This window comes from Antennarius striatus, chromosome 19, assembly GCF_040054535.1.
Source record: "Antennarius striatus isolate MH-2024 chromosome 19, ASM4005453v1, whole genome shotgun sequence".
Taxonomy (NCBI): Eukaryota; Metazoa; Chordata; class Actinopteri; order Lophiiformes; family Antennariidae; genus Antennarius; species Antennarius striatus.
In genome coordinates this window covers 18,503,629-18,523,192 of record NC_090794.1, presented here as the reverse complement: position 1 = coordinate 18,523,192, position 19,564 = coordinate 18,503,629, and the positions used below count along the sequence as shown (strand labels likewise).

The following is a 19,564-nucleotide window of genomic DNA, read 5'->3' as shown; positions in this document are numbered from 1 at the left end:
GGCGAGGGTGTGGGACCCCCCTACCAACAGGAGCTGGGCATGAAACAGAGGTCGTGGGCTAGGGGCAGAGTTCTGGGACCGGCTCAGCAAAATGCCCCCTTCTACTGCTGAGCCCTCCCTTTTACTGGACACCGGGAGACAAAATGGCCGGCTTGGCCACAGTAGAGGCAGAGATTTTCCCGGCGGCGTCGTTCTCGTTCCTCTGGTGTAAGGCTGGTTCGCCCCACCTGCATGGGTTCCACCCCCCCGTGCATAGGTTCAGAAGAGGGAACAGGAATGACTGGGACCCTATGTGAACGAGCAGAACGCCGGGGATCACCTCTCTCACGGCGTTGTTCCTTCCTCCTCGTCTGTATCCGCCTGTCCAGCCTCGTAGTCAGCTCAATGAGACCGTCCAGGGAATTGGGAAGGTCGAACGGAACCAGCTCATCCTTTACATAAGGAGCCAGCCCATTTAGGAAGGCGTCACATTGGGCAGCAGCATTCCAATCGCTGAGACGAGCCCGAGTTCTGAAGTCTATGGCATAGTCCGAAACTGTCCGATCTCCCTGCCTCTGACTCATGAGTCCCCCTGCTGCATCAGGACCCAGGGAAACGGGTCCGAACACCTTGCGAAGCTCCTCACCGAAGGCTTGGAATATGGCGCAGGCAGGCGTGCCTCTCTCCCACTCCGCCGTCCCCCACAGACGTGCTCTACCAGTGAGGTGATTGATGGCGAAGGCGACTCTGGCCCCCTCTGTGGCGAAGGTATGGGGTTGCAGGGCAAACAGGATTGAGCAGTTCGTCAAAAAGGGATTGCAACCCTCAGGATCCCCATCGTAGCGCTCTGGTGCCCCCACACGGGGCTCAGATGTGGAGCTTGATGCTGGCACAGGGGTGGGAGCAGGAGGGGCCGGAACTGGGACCGAAGCAGCGTGTTGCGCCATGGAAGCTGCCATCTGCTATACCTGGGCAGCTAGCGAGGTTAGCGCTCGTTCCAGGGATGATGCAGACTGAAGAGCCTCTGCCGCGTTGGAGACTAACAGAGACTCATGCTGCTGAAGCATTGCCTCCACGAGGGCTAGGCGAGACTGGGGGGATGTGGGGTCTGCTGGGTCCATTTCTGGCCAGATTGTACTGTAACGGGTGTTGTTTGGACCCAAATGCAGTACTCTTTTGTAGAGGAGATAAGATGAAGCTTACTTCAGCCGGGGCAGGACGCCCAGAGTTCTGGAGAGCTGGCAGCACGAACTGTGAGACCGACGAGGAGTGAGCCGAAGAGAGGTCGGGGCAGGCAGGGAGGTCGAAGCCAGGTGAACAGTCCGTGAAGGCAGAGGTACCGTTGAGGAACAGGCAGGAGAAGAGACGAGGCCAGGCGGAGGAGTCGAAACCAAACGAGCAGGCAGATACCAGAGGTGCTGAGGCGAAGCACGAGGTCAGGGACAGAAGGCAGGTCAGTGACAGGCAGAGTCGATACCGGAAAATCAGACAGGGCAAAAACGCTGGAAAGTCTCGCATGACGCTGAAGAACAATCTGGCATGGAGTGAAGGTGCTGGAGAGACTAAATGCAGGCTTGATTGCAGTGATCAGAAGCAGGTGAGCAGCATGGGCTGAAGCAGTAGGCGTGGCCGGCAGGTAGAGTGGAGCAGAGGGAGGGAGAGTGGAAAAATACTGCAGGGGTGTGACAGGAGGGGAATGAGAGGCGGAGACTGTGACACACTGACAAGCTGTTGAACTCAGTTAGCATTTGGCTAACTAGTTATTGGTCCACTTCAGTCATGTGTGTGTGTGTGTGTGTGTGTGTGTGTGTGTGTGTGTGTGTGTGTGTGTGTGTGTGTCCGCCGGAGGCTCAGCATCACAGCGAACACGTGACCAGTTGTACATTAATTAGTAATTCAGAACAATTGTCTGTTTTTTGGTGAATGGAAGCAGCTTTAGCTCTTCTAAGTGATCGGAGAGCTGCATGTATACACACACACACACACACACACACACACACACACACACACACACACACACACACACACACACACACACACACACGAGAATACAAGAGAAAAACTTGGTCTTACGGGTAATATCCCGTGTTTCATCAGTTTGCGTTAGCTTAGCTCCCTTGTTATCCACGATCTCTCGTTGTCCATGACGATTTTCAGACAACACAGTGTAATGATCTCACCGGCTGGTCTGATCATGTTCACACAATGAGCCTCGAGTCTTTGTTCAGCAAAGACTGAGGAGCAGGTCCACGCTCAGCGCCGAAAAATTGAGATTAAATCCACTTTATTTGTCCCCACGCGGGGAAATGATCTTTACACTCTTCACACTCTCTTTGCATGTGGTTCCATGTTTTGGTTAGTCGTACACACATACAGGCCCCAGGACACAACACACTGGGGGCCTGTAGGCCAGCAATTAGTAACACATCCCACAATAAACAGTAGGGGGAGGCAGAGTGACGGGTCGCACACAGGGGGTTGCGCCCCAAACAAGCAGCTTGTAGGGGGGATGGCACCTCATTCAAGGGCGCCTCGGCAGTGGCTGGGGGGTGACACCTCCCACCGTCAGCTCACGTTCCGAGGGGTGTCCTGGCGGGAGCGGGACTCGAACCATTGATGGCTGGGCGATCTGTCTTCAAGACATCTGCTCTACCGCTGAGACACAGTGGGGCGGCAGTGGGGCGGCAGTGGGATGGCAGTGGGGTGGCAGTGGGGTGGCAGTGGGGTGGCAGTGGGGTGGCAGTGGGGAGGCAGTGGGGTGGCAGTTGGGTGGCAGTAGGATGGCAGTGGGGTGGCAGTGGGGTGGCAGTGGGGTGGCAGTGGGGTGGCAGTGGGGTGGCAGTGGGGAGGCAGTGGGGTGGCAGTTGGGTGGCAGTGGGGTGGCAGTGGGGTGGCAGTAACTGTTATATCATGAAAAACAAGAGTGGAAACACCAGAATTAGAGTGAAATATGCCGCGGTGAAGTTACTGAAAGTTAAAAAAGTTGCAGACAATGGCGATTGATCCGGAATGCCGAACGTGCCGAACAAACAAACGTGAACGTGCGAGGCAGGGCAGTGTTGATTGGTCAGCTCAGAGGGGGGAGGACATAGGGAAGGCTCAGAGGGGGGAGGGAGAAGGAGAGAGGGAGTTGAGAGCCACGCCCCATTTAAACAGACCTTCACAGAGCAGAGGAGGATTTATCAATATTCAATAAAAGACATTGAGGACCACGGATCACTTTGAGACAAGACATTTCAAACACAGTGTAGTTGGACATCTGGCAGCTGAATGACATCAATTACAAAAAGCAGAATGTGGGACCTTTAAGTCTTCTGGAACTCAGTTCTGGACGAGTTACAAAACTGTGATGTTCTGAACGACGCATTCAAGCCCGACAGTCTCATTGACTTCTATGCCCCCCTCCCCAAACGACATGTACCCTAACATGAAAAAACACGCACTGAAGATGTCCACTTTTCGGCAGCACATATATCATGTAAACCTTCTCACTCATGAAACTCCTGATGAGATCCAGATAAATAGATGAACATCTGCATCAGTGAGACTGGCTGTGACTCGTATGGACCCCCACCTTCAACTCCTCACCAGCCAGATGCAGGCCCACAGCTCACACTGATGAACGTATATAGGTAAGATCTCTTTTCTGACCTGAATGAGTCATTCTGAGAATAAACCAATGTAACCATAATAAGATCTACTGGGATGAAATCCATCTCCACCACCATACTGGTAGATAAACATATTGTACTGTGTAGCTGCTGTATCACAGGTGCACTTTGGTTTTTAACCTGCTTGCTTTGTGGTTTTCACAGGGAAGTTGATGAGAGCTGCAAACAGCAGCGTCTACAAGCCTACTGGACCCTACAAAAGGATTCTAAGGAAGGAACACGAGAACTCTGAGAGACGCTCGTATGAGTCATTTAATGAGAGATTCTGTCAACAAAGCTGAACTTCATCTGTTACGTTTGTGCACGACACAACAGAAAGCTCATGTTCACCATCTTTTTTTTCTGTGAAGATCCCAGAGAGGGTCATTTGGTCATGATCTTTGTCATAAATAGTGTTATTTATCTCATTATCAGTGTTATTATTTATTTCATCACTTTTTTCTGTTAAGATCCCACAAAGGGTTAATAATATTTGGGTATGTGTAACTGTCTGGAAGACAATAAATGTTTATATTCAGGCCCCCCCTGCGATCTTCACAGTTTTTCTGTCACAAACTGACCCCGGCCCCCCAGCAGAGAAGTGAAACCTTATGTGGCCCCTACAGGAAAAAGTTTGGAGGCCCCTGCTTTAAAGCTTTATTTTGACCTCCACCTTTATCTTTGACACCCCTGGAAAAACCGTCTCTTCTCTGAACTCCCACAATGCACAGCGGTGAATTTCCCTCCCCCACAGAAACAAGAGGAGCGTCAGCTGATCAGACATCAACAGGGGGGTCACATTTGTGTGGGTCCAGCAGTTTTCAGCGTCCACAGATCCAACAACACATCACCGTCAGTAACCTCATCCACAGGGGGGGCTTCGAACAGGGTTCACCCCAAGCCAAGAGACCCCCCACCCCCCATCCTCTGGAGCACTTTAGAACAGCTCCATTCACTTTCACTTTCGATTCCCAACCTGTGGCAGTCAGTTCTGCCCAGGAACCAGTGACGTCACAGCTCAGGCTGAATTGCCATTGGCTCAGAAGGACGGGGAAGTCCGCTGTTCTCCGTGTTCCGTCCTCACTTCAGCCTTGATGGTCGGACCGGAAGCTTCATCAGAGGCTCTTGTTGGCTGTTGTGTGTTCGGAGCTGCAGATGCGACACGTCACCATGACGACCTTGGTTCTGGTGGTTCTCCTGGGAACAGGTGTACCTGGTGCGGTGGGAGGTGAGGTCACGTGATTTCGGAGAACGAGATCGAGTTTGGTGTGTTTGTAGCCTGCTGGATGGATTCAGGGCTCTGTTGATGGACTTCCTGACATGTTAGCACCAGAGACATGTTCAGGGGTGACCGAGCTGTCGTCTGAAAGCTGAGCAGGAAATCCTGTGTGAGCAGCTGATCCAGGATCCAGCAGGGGTAGATCCAGGGTAGATTTGTTCCAGGGTACATTTGTTCCAGGGTAGATTTGATCCAGGGTAGATTTGTTCACGGGTACATTTGTTCCAGGGTAGATTTGATCCAGGGTACATTTGTTCCAGGGTAGACTTGTTCCAGGGTAGATTTGATCCAGGGTAGGTTTGTTCCAGGGTAGATTTGTTCCAGGGTAGATTTGTTCCAGGGTAGATTTGATCTAGGGTAGGCTTGTTCCAGGGTAGGTTTGTTCCAGGGTAGGTTTGTTCCAGGGTAGATTTGTTCCAGGGTAGGTTTGTTCCAGGGTAGATTTTTTCCAGGGTAGATTTGATGTAGGGTAGGTTTGTTCCAGGGTAGATTTGTTCCAGGGTAGATTTGATGTAGGGTAGGTTTGTTCCAGGGTAGATTTGTTCCAGAACCGGTTGTTCAACATTCTTGAGGTGACACAGAACACAGAAACGTGACCTCCTTGTGTTCAGACAGCAGACGACAGGAAGGATTGTGAATCTAAAAATTCTTCCAGTTATCAGCTGATCATCAGAAACAACAAGAGCAACAGGAAGGAGACTCGATGAAACCAGAGAAGAACTGACTGAACAACAGACGGCATCAGAACCACTTTACTGGAGCCCAGTTCTTGTTGGTTCTGTGTGCAGAAAATCAATGTTTCACTGGTTTATGAAACACAGATCATGTTTCTGTTTCTTTCAGTGACTCTCTGAAGTATTTCCACACTGCATCTTCTGGAGTCCCAAACTTCCCAGAGTATGTGTTCATTGGGTTGATTGGTGACATTCAGATTGTTCATTATGACAGTAACACCAGGAGATTAGAACCCAAACAGGACTGGATGGAGAAAATCACAGCAGATGATCCTGAGTACTGGACCAGGAACACTTGGATCAATGAGAGACACCATGAGTGGTCCAAAGTCAGCATTGAAACTTTAAAGAAGCGTTTCAACCAATCTGAAGGTTTGTTGATGTTTCTACTGATAAAATGTTGTTTATGTTTTCATGCTTCACACACACACACACACACACACACACACACACACACACACACACACACTCACACACACACACACACACACACACACACACACACACACACACACGCCAGAATGCTGTTCATCAACTTCAGCTCAGCATTCAACACAATCGTCCCCCAGCAGCTCATCCACAAACTGGACCAGCTCGGACTCAACACCTCCACACGCAACTGGCTGCTGGACTTCCTGACAGGGAGACCACAGGCAGTTTGAGTCAGTAACAACACCTCCAGCACCATCACGCTGAACATGGGAGCCCCCAAGGATGCGTACTGGGCCCCCTCCTCTTCACTCTGCTAACCCACGACTGCAAACCAACTTTCAGCTCCAACCTCTTCATCAAGTTTGCAGACGACACGTGTTGGATACAATGGAGTTCTACTGGAGCCACACACCACCAGGAAACGTTGTCAATTAAATCAATCTTTCACAGTGAAAGGCCCAAAGCAATCCATGCCTGTGGACCAAAAGGGGGGTTTGTAAAGCCTGAGACGGGCCGGAGGAAGGTCTGCCATTTTGGGAATGACAGGATTGACTCTTTATCTCCGACAGTCTTGACATTGGTATTGATGTTGCCGTGTGGCTTGGCGGCTGCGCAGGATCCAATACCTGTGTCTCATTTCTGCCAGGACACGCTCAGGGCCAGGGTGGAGAATTTTCTCATCATAGCGTTTGATAAGGAGTTTGGTTATGCGATGGTTTGGTTCTAGTATAATCAGATGGATACTGTCGTGTTCAAGGCTCTCTGCTCTCCGGAGTCGACCTCCCACTCTGATAAGCCCAAGATCAGAATCATATTCGGGAGACAAGAGGAGCAGTTTGCTGCTCTTTGATATGAGTTTGTCATCTTTAAGGGCATTGAACTCCTCAGGGAAACTTTCAGATTGAGCCTTTTGCAGAATATGTTTCAGCGTTTATGAAGCCTTGTGCGTTTGGACTTTGATCTGCCGCCCCATCAAACAGAGTCGCGGTCTCCTTCATCAGTTCCTCCCAGCTGCCATGTTTTCTCAGGTGAGGGCTGTTTGTCTCACCTGACACCACTGTTCCACAGAACATTGATTTCCAGAGCTCCTCAACTGGCTCTGCTGTAGCTGACAGACATGGATTGGCAGGCCAGCTGTCAGGGGCCAGCAAGTGGAAAGCAGGGCCTTGACTCCATCTGTTGTGCTGAGAGAGTTCTAGGAGGGTTTTGCCGCGTGTCAGATCATCGGTTGTTCTTTGAATCAACATATCTCCAGCTCTTTGTGTCGATCAGAGTCTGAATCTCAGCTACTCTTGTTCCAACAAACACCTTAAAGTGACAGTAGTCAGATGTGAGCCATGACAGAACTGTTGTTGAATCTGTCCAAAGGGTGATTGACTGTAGTGGAATAGTGAGTTCAGACTTGAGAAGGTTGGCCAACTGGGCACCAGACATGGCTGCGCATAGCTCAAGGCAAGGAATGGATAGCTGGCGCTTCATGGGGGCTATGCGTGACCTCGCCATGATGAAGCTGACATGAGTGTGGCCATGTTTGTCTGTTCTGAAGGTAGGCGACAGCCCCATACACCCGCTCTGAGGCGTCACAGAATACATGTAGATGAGACTCTGAAGTGGCTGTATCAATAAAGGGGGGCAGATAACAGCGAGGGAAGACAATGTCAGGGAGATTCTTGAGCTCCATTTCCCAGGTTTGCCATTCCTCCAACAAGTCCATCCATCCATCTTCCACCGCTTATCCGTAGTCGGGTCGCGGGGGCAGCAGCTTCAACAGGGAGCCCCAAACTTCCCTTTCCCCCCACATCCACCAGCTCTGACTGGGGGATCCCAAGGCATTCCAAGGCCAGTGTTGATATATAATCCCTCCACCTGGTCCTGGGTCTGCCCCGAGGTCTCCTCCCAGCTGGACGTGCCAGAAACACCTCCCTAGGGAGGCGTCCCGGAGGCATCCGCACCAGATGCCCAAACCACCTCAACTGACTCCTTTCCACGCGAAGGAGCAGCGACTCTACTCTGAGCCCCTCGTGAACAGCAGTGTTTCTCACCTTATCTCTAAGGGAGACACCAGCTATCCGCCTGAGAAAGCCCATTTCAGCCGCTTGTATCCGCGATCTCGTTCTTTGGGTCATGACCCATCGCTCATGACCATAGGTGAGGGTAGGAACGAAGATTGAACGGTAGATAGAGAGCTTTGCGTTTGATTTGGAGGTGCTAATCCTCATCCCCGCCGCTTCACACTCGACTGCAAACCAGACCAGTGAGCGCTGCAGGTCACAGGCTGATGACGCAAACAGGACCACATCACTTCAAAAAGCAGTGATGCAATCCTCAGGCCACCAAACTGTAACCCCTCCTCACCACGACTACGCCTCGATATCCTGTCCATGAAAATCACAAACAGAATTGGTGATAAAGCACAGCCCTGGCGAAGGCCGACAGCTACTCGGAACAAGTTCGACTTACTGCCGAGAACCCGAATGCAGCTCTCACTTTGGGCGTACAGGGATTGGATGGCCCTGAGGAGAGGCCCCCTCACCCCATACTCCCGCAGTACTTCCCACAGTATATCCCTGGGGACACGATCATATGCCTTCTCCAAGTCCACAAAACACATGTAGACTGGATGGGCATACTCCCAAGCCCCCTCTAGGATCCCTGTGAGAGTAAAAAGCTGGTCCGTTGTTCCACGACCAGGACGGAACCCACATTGTTCCTCCTCAATCTGAGGCTCGACAATCGGCCAGACCTTCCTTTCCAGCACCTTGGAGTAAACTTTCCCAGGGATGCTGAGGAGTGTGATGCCCCTGTAATTGGCACACACCCTGTGGTCCCCCTTTTTAAAAAGAGGAACCACCACCCCAGTCTGCCACTCTTTCAGCACTGTCCCACACTTCCACGCAATGTTAAAGAGGCGTGTCATCCACAACAGCCCCTCAACACCCAGAGCCTTCAGCATTTCCGGGCGAATCTCATCAACACCCGGGGCTTTGCCACCGTGCAGTTGTTTAACTACCTCGGTGACTTTGCCCCGAGAGATTGACTCTGATCCCCCATCATCCTCCAGCTCTGCCTCTGCAACAGAGGACGGGTCAGTTGGGGTAGTTGGATTCAGGAGTTACTCAAAGTGTTCCTTCCACCGACCAACAACCTCCTCAGTTGAAGTCAATAGTGTCCCATCTTTGCTGTATACAGCTTGGATGGTTCCCCGTTTCCCCCTCCTGAGGTGTCGGACAGTCCTCCAGAACAACTTTGGTGCCGTCCGATAGTCCATTCTCCATGGCCTCTCCGAACTCTTCCCACACCCTCTGTTTTGCCTCCATCACAGCCGAGGCTGCAGTCCTTTTGGCCCGTCGGTACCCTGCAACTGCTTCAGGAGTCCCCAGGGACAACATGCCCCTGAAGGCCTCCTTCTTCAGTCGGACGGCTTCCCTGACCACGGGGTCCACCACGGTGTTCGAGGGTTACCGCCCCTTGAGGCACCCAAGACCTTGAGACCACAGCTCTCAGCTGCAGCTTCAGCAATGGAAGTTTTGAACATCGACCATTCAGGTTCAATGCCCCCAGCCTCCACAGGGATGCACGAGAAGCTCCTTCGGAGGTGTGAATTGAAGGCCTCACGGACAGAGTCCTCCTCCAAACATTCCCAGTTCACCCGCACTACTCGTTTGGGCTTACCAGATCTATCCAAAGGTATCTCCGCCAACGGACCCAACTCACCACTAGGTGGTGATCAGTTGACAGCTCTGCCCCTCTCTTCACCCAAGTGTCCAAAACACACGGTCGAAGATCAGATGATACGATCACAAGATCAATCATTGACCTCCGACGCAGGGTGCTCTGGTACCAGGTACACTTATGAGCATCCTTGTGTTTGAACATGGTGTTAGTTATAAACAAACCGTGACTAGCACAGAAGTCCAACAACATAACACCGCTCGGGTTCAGATCAGGGAGACCATTCCTTCCAATCACGCCCCTCCAAGTGTCTCCATCATTGCCGATGTGTGCGTTGAAGTCCCCCAGGAGAACAATGGAGTCCCCTGCAGGGATCCCTTCAAGGACCCCATTTAGGGACCCCAAGAAGGCTGAATACTCTGAACTGATAGTTGGTGCATATGCACAAACAACAGTCAGAGTTCCCCCCCCCCCAGCCTTAAGGTGTAGGGAAGCGACCCTCTCATCCACCGGGGTAAACTCCAATACAGCGGCGCTCAGCCGGGGGCTTGTGAGTATCCCCACACCCGCCCTGCGCCTCACGTCTGACGCAACTCCGGATCAAAACAAGGTCCAACCCCTATCCAGGAGTTTGGATCCAGAACCGAGGCTATGCGTGGAGGTAAGCCCCACCAGATCCAACTGGTAGTGCTCCACCTCCAACACAAGTTCCGGCTCCTTCCCCGCCAGTGAGGTGACATTCCACGTCCCCAAAGCCAACTTCTGCCGCCCGGGTCTGGTCCGTCGTGACCCCCTGTCATCACTGCCACCCATATGGCAGCGCACCCGACCCCATTGGTCTGCCCTGCGGGTGATGGGTCCACAGGGGTGGGAAGAATCCACGTTGCCTTTTCGGGCTGAGCCCGGCCGGGCCCTGTGGCAGAGCCGGCCACCAGGCGCTCGCTGACGGGCCCGCCGTCCAGGCCTGGCTCCAGACGTGGGCCCCGGGCTTCCTCCGGGCAGGGTCACATTTTTCCCTTTTGCGTTTTTCATGGGATCTTCTGAATCATTCTTTGTCTGGCCCTTCACCTGAGACCTGTTTGCCTTGAGTGACCCTACCAGGAGTACAAGACTCCCGACAGCATAGCTCCCAGGATCCTTAGGGCACACAAACCTCTCCACCACGATAAGGTGATGGTTCCTTGGAGAGGTCCTCCAACAAGTTGTCGTTTTTAATGATGTTGTCCCATCCTCTTTTCTGTTTCGCTAGATCTTGCACCAAGATCTTTGCAAGGGTCGTGAATGGGGTCAGAAAGCCTAGAGGATCATATTAGCTGGCCTGCACTTTGTAGATGTTCCTCCTTGTAGGCTGGTGGTAGGGGACTGACCTGTTCTTGTAACCCAGCATGTCTGTGGAGCAGTTCCATTGGAGGCCAAGTGTCAGCTCTTTGGGGTCTCCATGCTCTGAGAGCCATAGTTCAGTTGTTTTGGACTTGGCCTCTGGGGGGAGATGTTGGACTACACCTGGATTATTACTGGCCCATTGTCTAATGTCAAAACCTCCCTTAGCTAGCAGGGGTCTCATTTTGTTGATGAGGGATTTGGCCTCCTCAGAGGAGGGGAATCTCTGGAGGCAATTGTCTACATAAAACCAAAGTTGGACAGATTGTAAGACCTCCTCATTGCCTTCAGAGTGATTTTGGATGTGTGTCTGAACTGCATGGGTGGCACAGCATGGGCTACAGGTTGTTCCAAATGGCAGAACTTGCCACTCGTAGACACTGGCTGCTGGTATGACTGCATCTCTCTCTATACGAAACGCAACAGGGGTCTGTCCTCCTCCAGGAGGTGTACCTGATGAAACATGCCCTTGATGTCTCCACAGATGGCTATGGCATGTTGGCGAAATCGGAGTAGAACTCCTAGGAGCGAGGGGCCGAGGACAGGACCAGGCAGAAGAAATTTGTTCAGGGATAATCCCATGTACTCAAAAGAGCAGTCAAATACAACTCGGGGTTTGTTGTTGTGTTCAACCATGTGATGTGGGAAGTACCAGGTTTCAGCTGGTTTGTCTACCTGCTCACTGGGAATTTTTTTTACAAAGCCAGACTGCACAAGCTTATCCAGCTCCTCTTGGTACTGAGCAGACATTTTGGGGTCTTTGGACAGACGTCTCTCTGTAGCACAGAGACCTGGTAGGACAGCTTCCTTTGGAGCCTGAAGGACTGGAACGTTTGGAACTCTGAGTAAAGGAGTGGCATACCGCATTACACCATCTACATCTACTCTACCTGTCTTAAGCTGCAGGAGATCAAGAGTCAGTTTGTCTTGTTTTGACCTTGTGACGGTCTTCACATTGATGTGGGGCAAGGTGCCAATCTGCCATAGTCTCTCTACATTCTTAAACAGCTCACTCTTAAAGCAGGTCATGGTGTAAGATATAGACATTTGCTGGGCTTGGACTAAGCTAGCTGGCCCTTGGAGAGTCCACCCTAATCTGTATGGCTACTGGACCACCAGGGGGCCCCATAATCACTGGCTCTAGGGGTGTAATGAGATGGGCATAGTCTGAACCAATAAGGGCAAGAGGGCATACATGATCAATAGGTTCTAGTGGGATACCTCTGAGATGGGGGTACTGATATAATAGCTGTTTCACAGGGTATGTGTGTTCAGACAGTCCGAGGTTCTCAGCAGTGAATGCTCCACTGATGTCATGCATTTTGTCTGGCTGGTTGATCGGGGAAATGCCAAATGACATGGATGCTCCATCCAGTTGCACTACATTCTGTCTCACTGTGCGTAGGGAGATGGTTTCAGGCTGGGTGTTGAGGCACAAGCGCTGGACAGCCTCAGGGAGCACAATAGATCTATCTACACCATCATCCAGGATTGCATGGGTTGCAAGAGTCCTTCCCCATTGTGAAGACGCACATTAACAACTTTGAGCATGACATTGTGGGAGCGGTTAGGTTGATCTATGTACAGGAGCTCTTATGAAGTGGAGGCTACCATATATGTGGTTGTCTTGTTAGTATTAGGGTCATGGAGAACAGTTAAGTGGAGCTCCTTGCACAGATTACAGGGCTTCTTCATGCTTCTTGCGCATTTGTCTGCCTTGTGAATTCTCCCACACCGGTTACACCTATCCTCTTTGGTCCATTTCAAAATGTCACTCATAGGGAGTTTCTTAAACTCTACACATGCACCTAGGAAATGATCTCTAATATTACAGTAGGGGCAGTAAGGCTTAGGTAGGTTAGCATTTACCCGGTCCTTTAGAGGGAGGTCTCGGTGTGGAATCAGGCTGAGGCACAGTTGACAGGTAGACCATGGAGCCCTGTTTGGTGGGCTGGCGTTCCTTGACAGGACGTGGCCTCTCCTGTTTGTGGAGTTCAACAGCTCGCTCGGAGATATGTTTGGCTCTTGACTTTGACTGGAGCCAAGTGGAAAGGTCATGAATGAAGTAGGTTTGGTTCACCTGTCCAGTCAGAATGCCACGGTTGATACAGTACTCCACAAATGAGTCTCTATACTGTACAGGGAGCTTGCTGAGGAGTCTGTCAACATGAGAGGCACATTTTATCTCTGACCCATTGGGGCCCTCTATGGACAGCAACATACCTACTAGAGAATGGACAGATAGGGAGAAATTATCAAAGGCCTCTACATCACCTATGCGTATGACTGGGGAGTTCAGTATTGGCCCCAACTCACTCTATACCAGTAGTCTGGGTTGACCAAGTCTCTCTTGAAGTGCTAGGAGGGCAGTGGAGTATGGTCTTGGATCATGCATGCTGGATGCTGCCAGTTTGTGAGCTCCTGGGTGTTGAACATGCTCCAAGAGGAGATCTGATACTGATACTCCTCAGTGAGATGGGGTGATTGTCAAGGAGATTATCTAGGGCAATCTTCAGGAGGGCAAAATCACTTTCCCGTCCACTCCTGAATACGGGAAGCCTTGGGATTCCATAGGCTGAGGCTATGACCAGATCTGTGATGTTGGGGGTCTGAACTGGTGGAGCCTGTGAGTAAACTGGCAGCTGCTGGGTTGACATAGCTGGTACTGAGAGTGTGGATAAATGACTAGAATGACTAGGAAGGGATGAGGGCAATATCTGGGATGATACATGGTGGCTAGGAAAGGTGGCTTGGGCAGATACTTGGGGAATGGACCAAGTGACAGATGTAGCAGGGTTCAAAGGCAAAAGAGGGAATTGATGAGGGGCTGAACTTGGCCGTGTTGACTGAGACATGGGGAGTTGAACTGAATGAGAGGTTGGAGGTTGAGGTGCCTGGGGCCTGGGGAGTTGAGGTTGAAGCATGGAGAGTGAAGATGGCTGAGACATGCACATCCTTTGAAGGGCAGGAGTGCCTATTCTGGATGGAGGGAGATCATAAAAGGAAAAGCTGGCTACATCTCCATTAGATGGTGAGGGGATAGGAGCAGTTCCAACCAGGTGATCTCCCAAGACTTCAGGGGTATTCTGGATGGTGAAACTAGTAATGAGCTTTGCTGTCTCTAACTCCCTTTCCTTGATACGAATACGTCTGCCTAAATTTCTATGTCTAATAAGTCTCTCCCCCTCCCTGTGTGCTTCTTCCTGCGTTCTCTGAGCATCTCTAGCCTTCCTATCTATTAATGCACATTTCTATTAATGCACATTTCTCATCTAGTTCGTCTTCCTCCTGCCTTTGTTTCCTAAGCTCCTCCAACTCATCTTGCTTTACTAGCCGCACAGCCTGTAAGCTGGCTAGGGGCTGCCTTGGACTAATGAGTCCCCTTCCTCTGGGAGCTACGTGAGCCATGGGATTTAGTGGGTGCTGGATACCCTAAGCGGTCAGGGGGTCGTGTATTTCTTTTAGGTCTGGCCCCAGGCTCACGGCTGATATTCGGCTGAATTGACTGGGTAGGGGGTTCAGCCAGTGGTTGCTGGAGCTCAACTGGTGGCCGTAGCAATAGGGGATCAGGCAGAGGTGAAGATGGTTTGTCTGAGGGGTCAATTAGGTCTCCAACCGCATCAGGCTGGACAGCACTGGCTATGGTGGTTTTCCTTTAGCGCCACCAGCATCGGGCTTGGGTAAATTAGCTTCAGTCTGAAGCATGTCCTCTTCATCCATCTCAGAAGTGCTTGAGGTAGTGCTTGAACTCATGGGCTCAACAGGTGGCCTCTTGCTTTGGACAATCAGCAGTTCGGGGGTCACTGGGGAGTGTGGCTCAGTATCCGGCTCGAAGGACCATTTATAGGATACAATGGAGTTCTACTGGAGCCACGCACCACCAGGACACGTTATCAGTTAAATCAACAAATGTCTATTTTTCAAAGTTGACTTCCAAAGTTAAGTTTGCCATGGTTCTAGACAAGAACAGAAAATAGCATTAAGTAATATCGTCAATATCAACATCAACAATATTATCAAGTATCAAAGATTCTAAATGTCATGTCAACTAGGGTCATATCAGAATAAATGAACAAATAAACTCTTGAAGCAACTAAATCATCAGCACATTGCAGCTTTCATTACTTACATTGATGTGGTTTCAACAGACACATGGTATTTGTTTGGAACCAAGGACAAAAAGTGAGTGTTAATTTGGGCCGCCCCTTGTGTGTCCCAGGAAGTGTGCGTAGTCCCACTGAGACTGGTGCTGCAGAAAATGTTAAAATGTTCAGCGTCTCCTTCTAGAGAGGAGGGTTAGTGCAGGGAATGAATGGATTTCTGACAACACGACTGTGGTGGGTCTCATCAACAACAATGATGAGACAGCCTACAGGAATGAGGTGGTCCTCCTGGCTATGTGGTGCGAGGACAACAATCTCCACCTGAATGTGGAGGAGATGAAGGAGATTGTTGTGGACTTCAGCAGAACACGCACCCAGCATGCTCCACTAACCATCAACGGTGCTGCAGTGGAAAGGGTCAGCAGCACCAAGTTCCTGGGTGTGCACATCTCCAAGGACCTGTCCTGGGACCGCAACACCGCATCGCTGGACAAAAAAGCCCAACAGCGCCTCTACTTCCTCCGCAAACTGAGGAGAGCAAGAGCTCCACCCCCCATCATGCTGACTTTCTACAGAGGCACCATCGGGAGCATCCTGACCAGCTGCATCACCCTGTGGTACGGCGCCTGAACCGTTTCCTGACCCTGCAGCGCATCGTGAGAGCAGCTGAAAAGATCACTGGTGTCTCTCTCCCTTCCCTCACAGACATTTATAACACCCGCCTCACCCGCAAAGCCATCAGCATGGCAGGTGATCCCCCCCCCTCACAGCCTTTTCAGCCTGCTGCCATCATTTAGGAGACTGCAGAGTCTGGGCCAGAACCAGGAGGATCAACTCCCTCCCTGCTCTGCTCCCTGCCACAGCCTTGAACTCTACCCTCACACTGCTCTGCCCCCCCCCCCCCAGCACCTGACTACCTATCTCTCCCTCCCCCCGTCAACTCAGGGACTGGTCACACGTCACTTCCCCTATGGGACTAGAGTGTATAGAGATGTTAACCATCCCTTGTGTTTCGTCTTATGTTTCGTGTTGTACTGCCTGTTGTACTGCCTGTGTTTTACTGCCTGTGTTTTACTGCCTGTGTTGTACTGCCTGTGTTGTACTGCCTGTGTTGTACTGCCTGTGTTTTACTGCCTGTGTTGTACTGCCTGTGTTGTACTGCCTGTGTTGTACTGCCTGTGTTGTACTGCCTGTGTTGTACTGCCTGTGTTGTACTGCCTGTGTTGTACTGCCTGTGTTGTACTGCCTGTTGTTCTGCCAGTTGTACTGCCTGTCTACCATGGGTCAGAGAGGACTGCAATTTCATCTGTGCTGTATGTGGTGTATATACGGTACACTTGACAATAAAACTGACTTTGAGTTGACTTTGACACAAACCCACACACACTCCTATTGTTCATCCGTTGATCAAACTGCTTGCTGACTCAGCACAAACATTCCTGACAGACGACTGGATGCTGCTGGACTTCAGTGATCCAGTGTTTCTGTCCATCCCATAATAACCAGCAGAGATCACTGAGACTGGATCAGAATAACTCCATTGAGTCTCTCTCTCAGGTTTCCATATTGTCCAGGTGATGTCTGGTTGTGAGTGGGACGATGAGACTGGAGAGGTTACTGGTTTTAATCAGTTTAGTTATAATGGAGAAGACTTCCTGGTCCTGGACCTGAAGACAGAGACCTGGGTCGCTCCCAGACCTCAGGCTCTCATCACCAAACACAGATTGGATCATAACAGAGCTAGGATGGAACACGACAAGCATTACTACACCCAGATTTGTCCTGAGTGGGGGAGGAAGTATTTGGAGAATGGGAGGAGCTCTCTGCTGAGAACAGGTAGGATCACATGACCTGATGGAGTTTCGTACCGACAACCTTCATGTTTCTCTGGTGTTTGTGATCAACAGTAAACAATAAAGATGAACACACAGGCACTTCAGATCCATCCCATCAAACAGGAGAACAAACAGGGACTCCTGGTGAGGAGCATCTAAAGTGTGTTTGTGCTCCTCCTCCAGAGCTCCCCTCAGTGTTCCTCCTCCAGAAGACCCCCTCCTCTCCAGTCAGCTGCTTCACCACAGGTTTCTACCCTGACAGAGCTGCACTCTTCTGGAGGAGAGATGGAGAGGAGCTTCATGAGGAGGTGGACCACGGAGAGATCCTCCCCAACCATGATGGAACCTTCCAGACCAGTGTTGACCTGAACCTTTCATCGGTGGCCCCTGAAGACTGGAGGAGGTACGACTGTGTGTTCCAGCTGGAAGGTGTGGAGGACGACTTGGTCACCAGACTGGACAAAGGGAAGATCTGGACCAACTGGGGTGAGACGGGGGTCGGGGGGTGGAGGTGGAGACACCTTTATTTCCTGCACTTCTGTTCAGGTTGTGACTCGTTGTTGTTTTCTTCTCTCCAGAGGAGCCCACTGACCCCCCCACCACCACCACCATCATCATCATCATCATGGCTGTAGTGGTTCCTGCTCTCGTCGTCATGGCAGCCGTTGGGTTCAAGCTTTCCAGACAGAGGACAGGTGAGGGGTCCGAACAGACGCGTCTCTTCTCCCAGCTTTGATTTGACTCTTTGACCTGATGCTTTGACCCTTTGACCTGATGCTTTGACTCTTTGACCTGATGCTTTGACTCTTTGACCTGATGCTTTGACCCTTTGACCTGATGCTTTGACTCTTTGACCTGATGCTTTGACTCATTGACTTGATGCTTTGACTCTTTGACCTGATGCTTTGACTCTTTGACCTGATGCTTTGACTCTTTGACCTGATGCTTTGACCCTTTGACCTGATGCTTTGACCCTTTGACCTGATGCTTTGACTCTTTGACCTGATGCTTTGACTCATTGACTTGATGCTTTGACTCTTTGACCTGATGCTTTGACTCTTTGACCTGATGCTTTGACTCTTTGACCTGATGCTTTGACCCTTTGACCTGATGCTTTGACTCATTGACCTGATGCTTTGACCCTTTGACCTGATGCTTTGACTCTTTGACCTGATGCTTTGACCCTTTGACCTGATGCTTTGACTCTTTGACCTGATGCTTTGACCCTTTGACCTGATGCTTTGACCCTTTGACCTGATGCTTTGACTCTTTGACCTGATGCTTTGACTCAGCATGAAGCAAACTTCACGGTGGGATGACGAGTCTTTGTTTTCAGCTACACGTGGTTCAGTTCCTGAGGACAGCTCTGAGCTCTCTGAGAGACTGCAGCCTGGGGTCGGGGAGCAGCCAGAGGTCGGGGCGCAGCCGGAGGTCAGGGAGCACCAGAATGTGATCTGATCAAATCCATCAGGATGAGGATGTGGTGATTGATGGTTATTGATTAGAGTCTGTAGGAAACGCACTACAAATATTGAGCAAACATGATCAAACTTAAACGGTGTCATTAAAGTATTTGATTACGTTTTCTTCACGTTTTCCTTCCTGGAGACGTAAAACAGGATCTCTGAAACAGAGTCATCACAGCTGTCTTCAAACCCGTCGCTGGTTTAACAGGAGTTGATTCAAACACGTCACCATCATTCCAGCTCAATACTTCTGCTGCTGGCTTGTTGGTTCTTCCAGCTTTCCCGTCGTCCTATTGGTCCTCCTGGGGTCAGGTGACCTGACGCTGTCTTGAGATGAGGTCTGACTCCACTAGAGTTGTCTCTGCTGTTTATGCTCAGAAAGTCTTTCTCTGCTGGTTGCTGCTAGTCTAACTAGTTAACTAGGTGAACGTTGGGTCAAGTTGTTCTGCTGGTTGGTTTACTGTCAGAACAAATTCTGCTTTACAGTGAAATCCAACATTTTACACGCGTCTCAATCGTCCACCTTCTTTCACTTTAAACAATGATTCTTGTTTTCATGGAGCTCAGAGGTTGATCCCGTTATCATTGACATGATAAATAAAAAGTAAGACATGACGGTCAATGTTCAGTTCTTTAATTTTTTTCTTACTTTTTCTGATTTCATGTTTTTAACTAATACAAACGTTTCTGTGAACTAGAGAACTGAAACGTTCGTTTTTCTCCAGTGCTTTGGCGCCACCTGCTGGTTGGATCCGGATCGTCCTGGAGGATTTGAACGTTCCTTTATTTCTTGTTTAATTGTGTTTTTATGTGTCATGGTTATTGTTTGTCTCTCGTCCTAAAACCTCCTGGGGAAAACGTTTCTAACTAGTTACTATGTTAACTTGAAGGTCTAAGACGTTTTCAAGGAAAACAAAATCCTTCAAAGAGTCAAATGACGACATCTTTGTTCGTCAACTAAATGACAGAGAAACTAACAACTTCCACAGATTGCAGGAACGTAAAAAGCTAAGGCTAATAACAAGTATTTGACT

General features: G+C 50.4%; 1 protein-coding gene across 3 annotated transcripts; it reads left to right on the top strand.

The window, feature by feature from the left end:
• The first annotated feature begins 5,757 nt into the window (after nucleotides 1-5,757).
• Nucleotides 5,758-19,135, top strand: LOC137613022 (H-2 class I histocompatibility antigen, alpha chain-like). 3 transcript variants are annotated; one of them, XM_068341824.1, is made up of 6 exons: nucleotides 5,758-6,014; nucleotides 16,787-17,065; nucleotides 17,137-17,550; nucleotides 17,643-17,759; nucleotides 18,401-18,547; nucleotides 18,673-19,135. In XM_068341824.1, the coding sequence occupies exons 1-5, from the start codon at nucleotides 5,891-5,893 to the stop codon at nucleotides 18,520-18,522; spliced, it is 1,056 nt and encodes a 351-aa protein (XP_068197925.1). In that variant the 5' UTR covers nucleotides 5,758-5,890; the 3' UTR covers nucleotides 18,523-18,547; nucleotides 18,673-19,135. The 3 variants fall into 3 exon arrangements, with proteins under 3 accessions (XP_068197925.1, XP_068197926.1, XP_068197924.1); XM_068341825.1 differs by having other exon boundaries at nucleotides 17,248-17,550; nucleotides 18,401-19,135; XM_068341823.1 differs by having other exon boundaries at nucleotides 18,401-19,135.
• Nucleotides 19,136-19,564: the final 429 nt, after the last annotated feature.

Excerpts from the sequence above, each read along its gene's own strand:
- LOC137613022 (XM_068341824.1), top strand. The coding sequence starts at position 5,891 with ATGGAGAAAATCACAGCAGATGATCCTGAGTACTGGACCAGGAACACT. Across the intron at positions 6,015-16,786 it reads GCGTTTCAACCAATCTGAAG|GTTTCCATATTGTCCAGGTG; the intron begins GTTTGTTGATGT and ends TCTCTCTCTCAG. Across the intron at positions 17,760-18,400 it reads GCTTTCCAGACAGAGGACAG|CTACACGTGGTTCAGTTCCT; the intron begins GTGAGGGGTCCG and ends CTTTGTTTTCAG.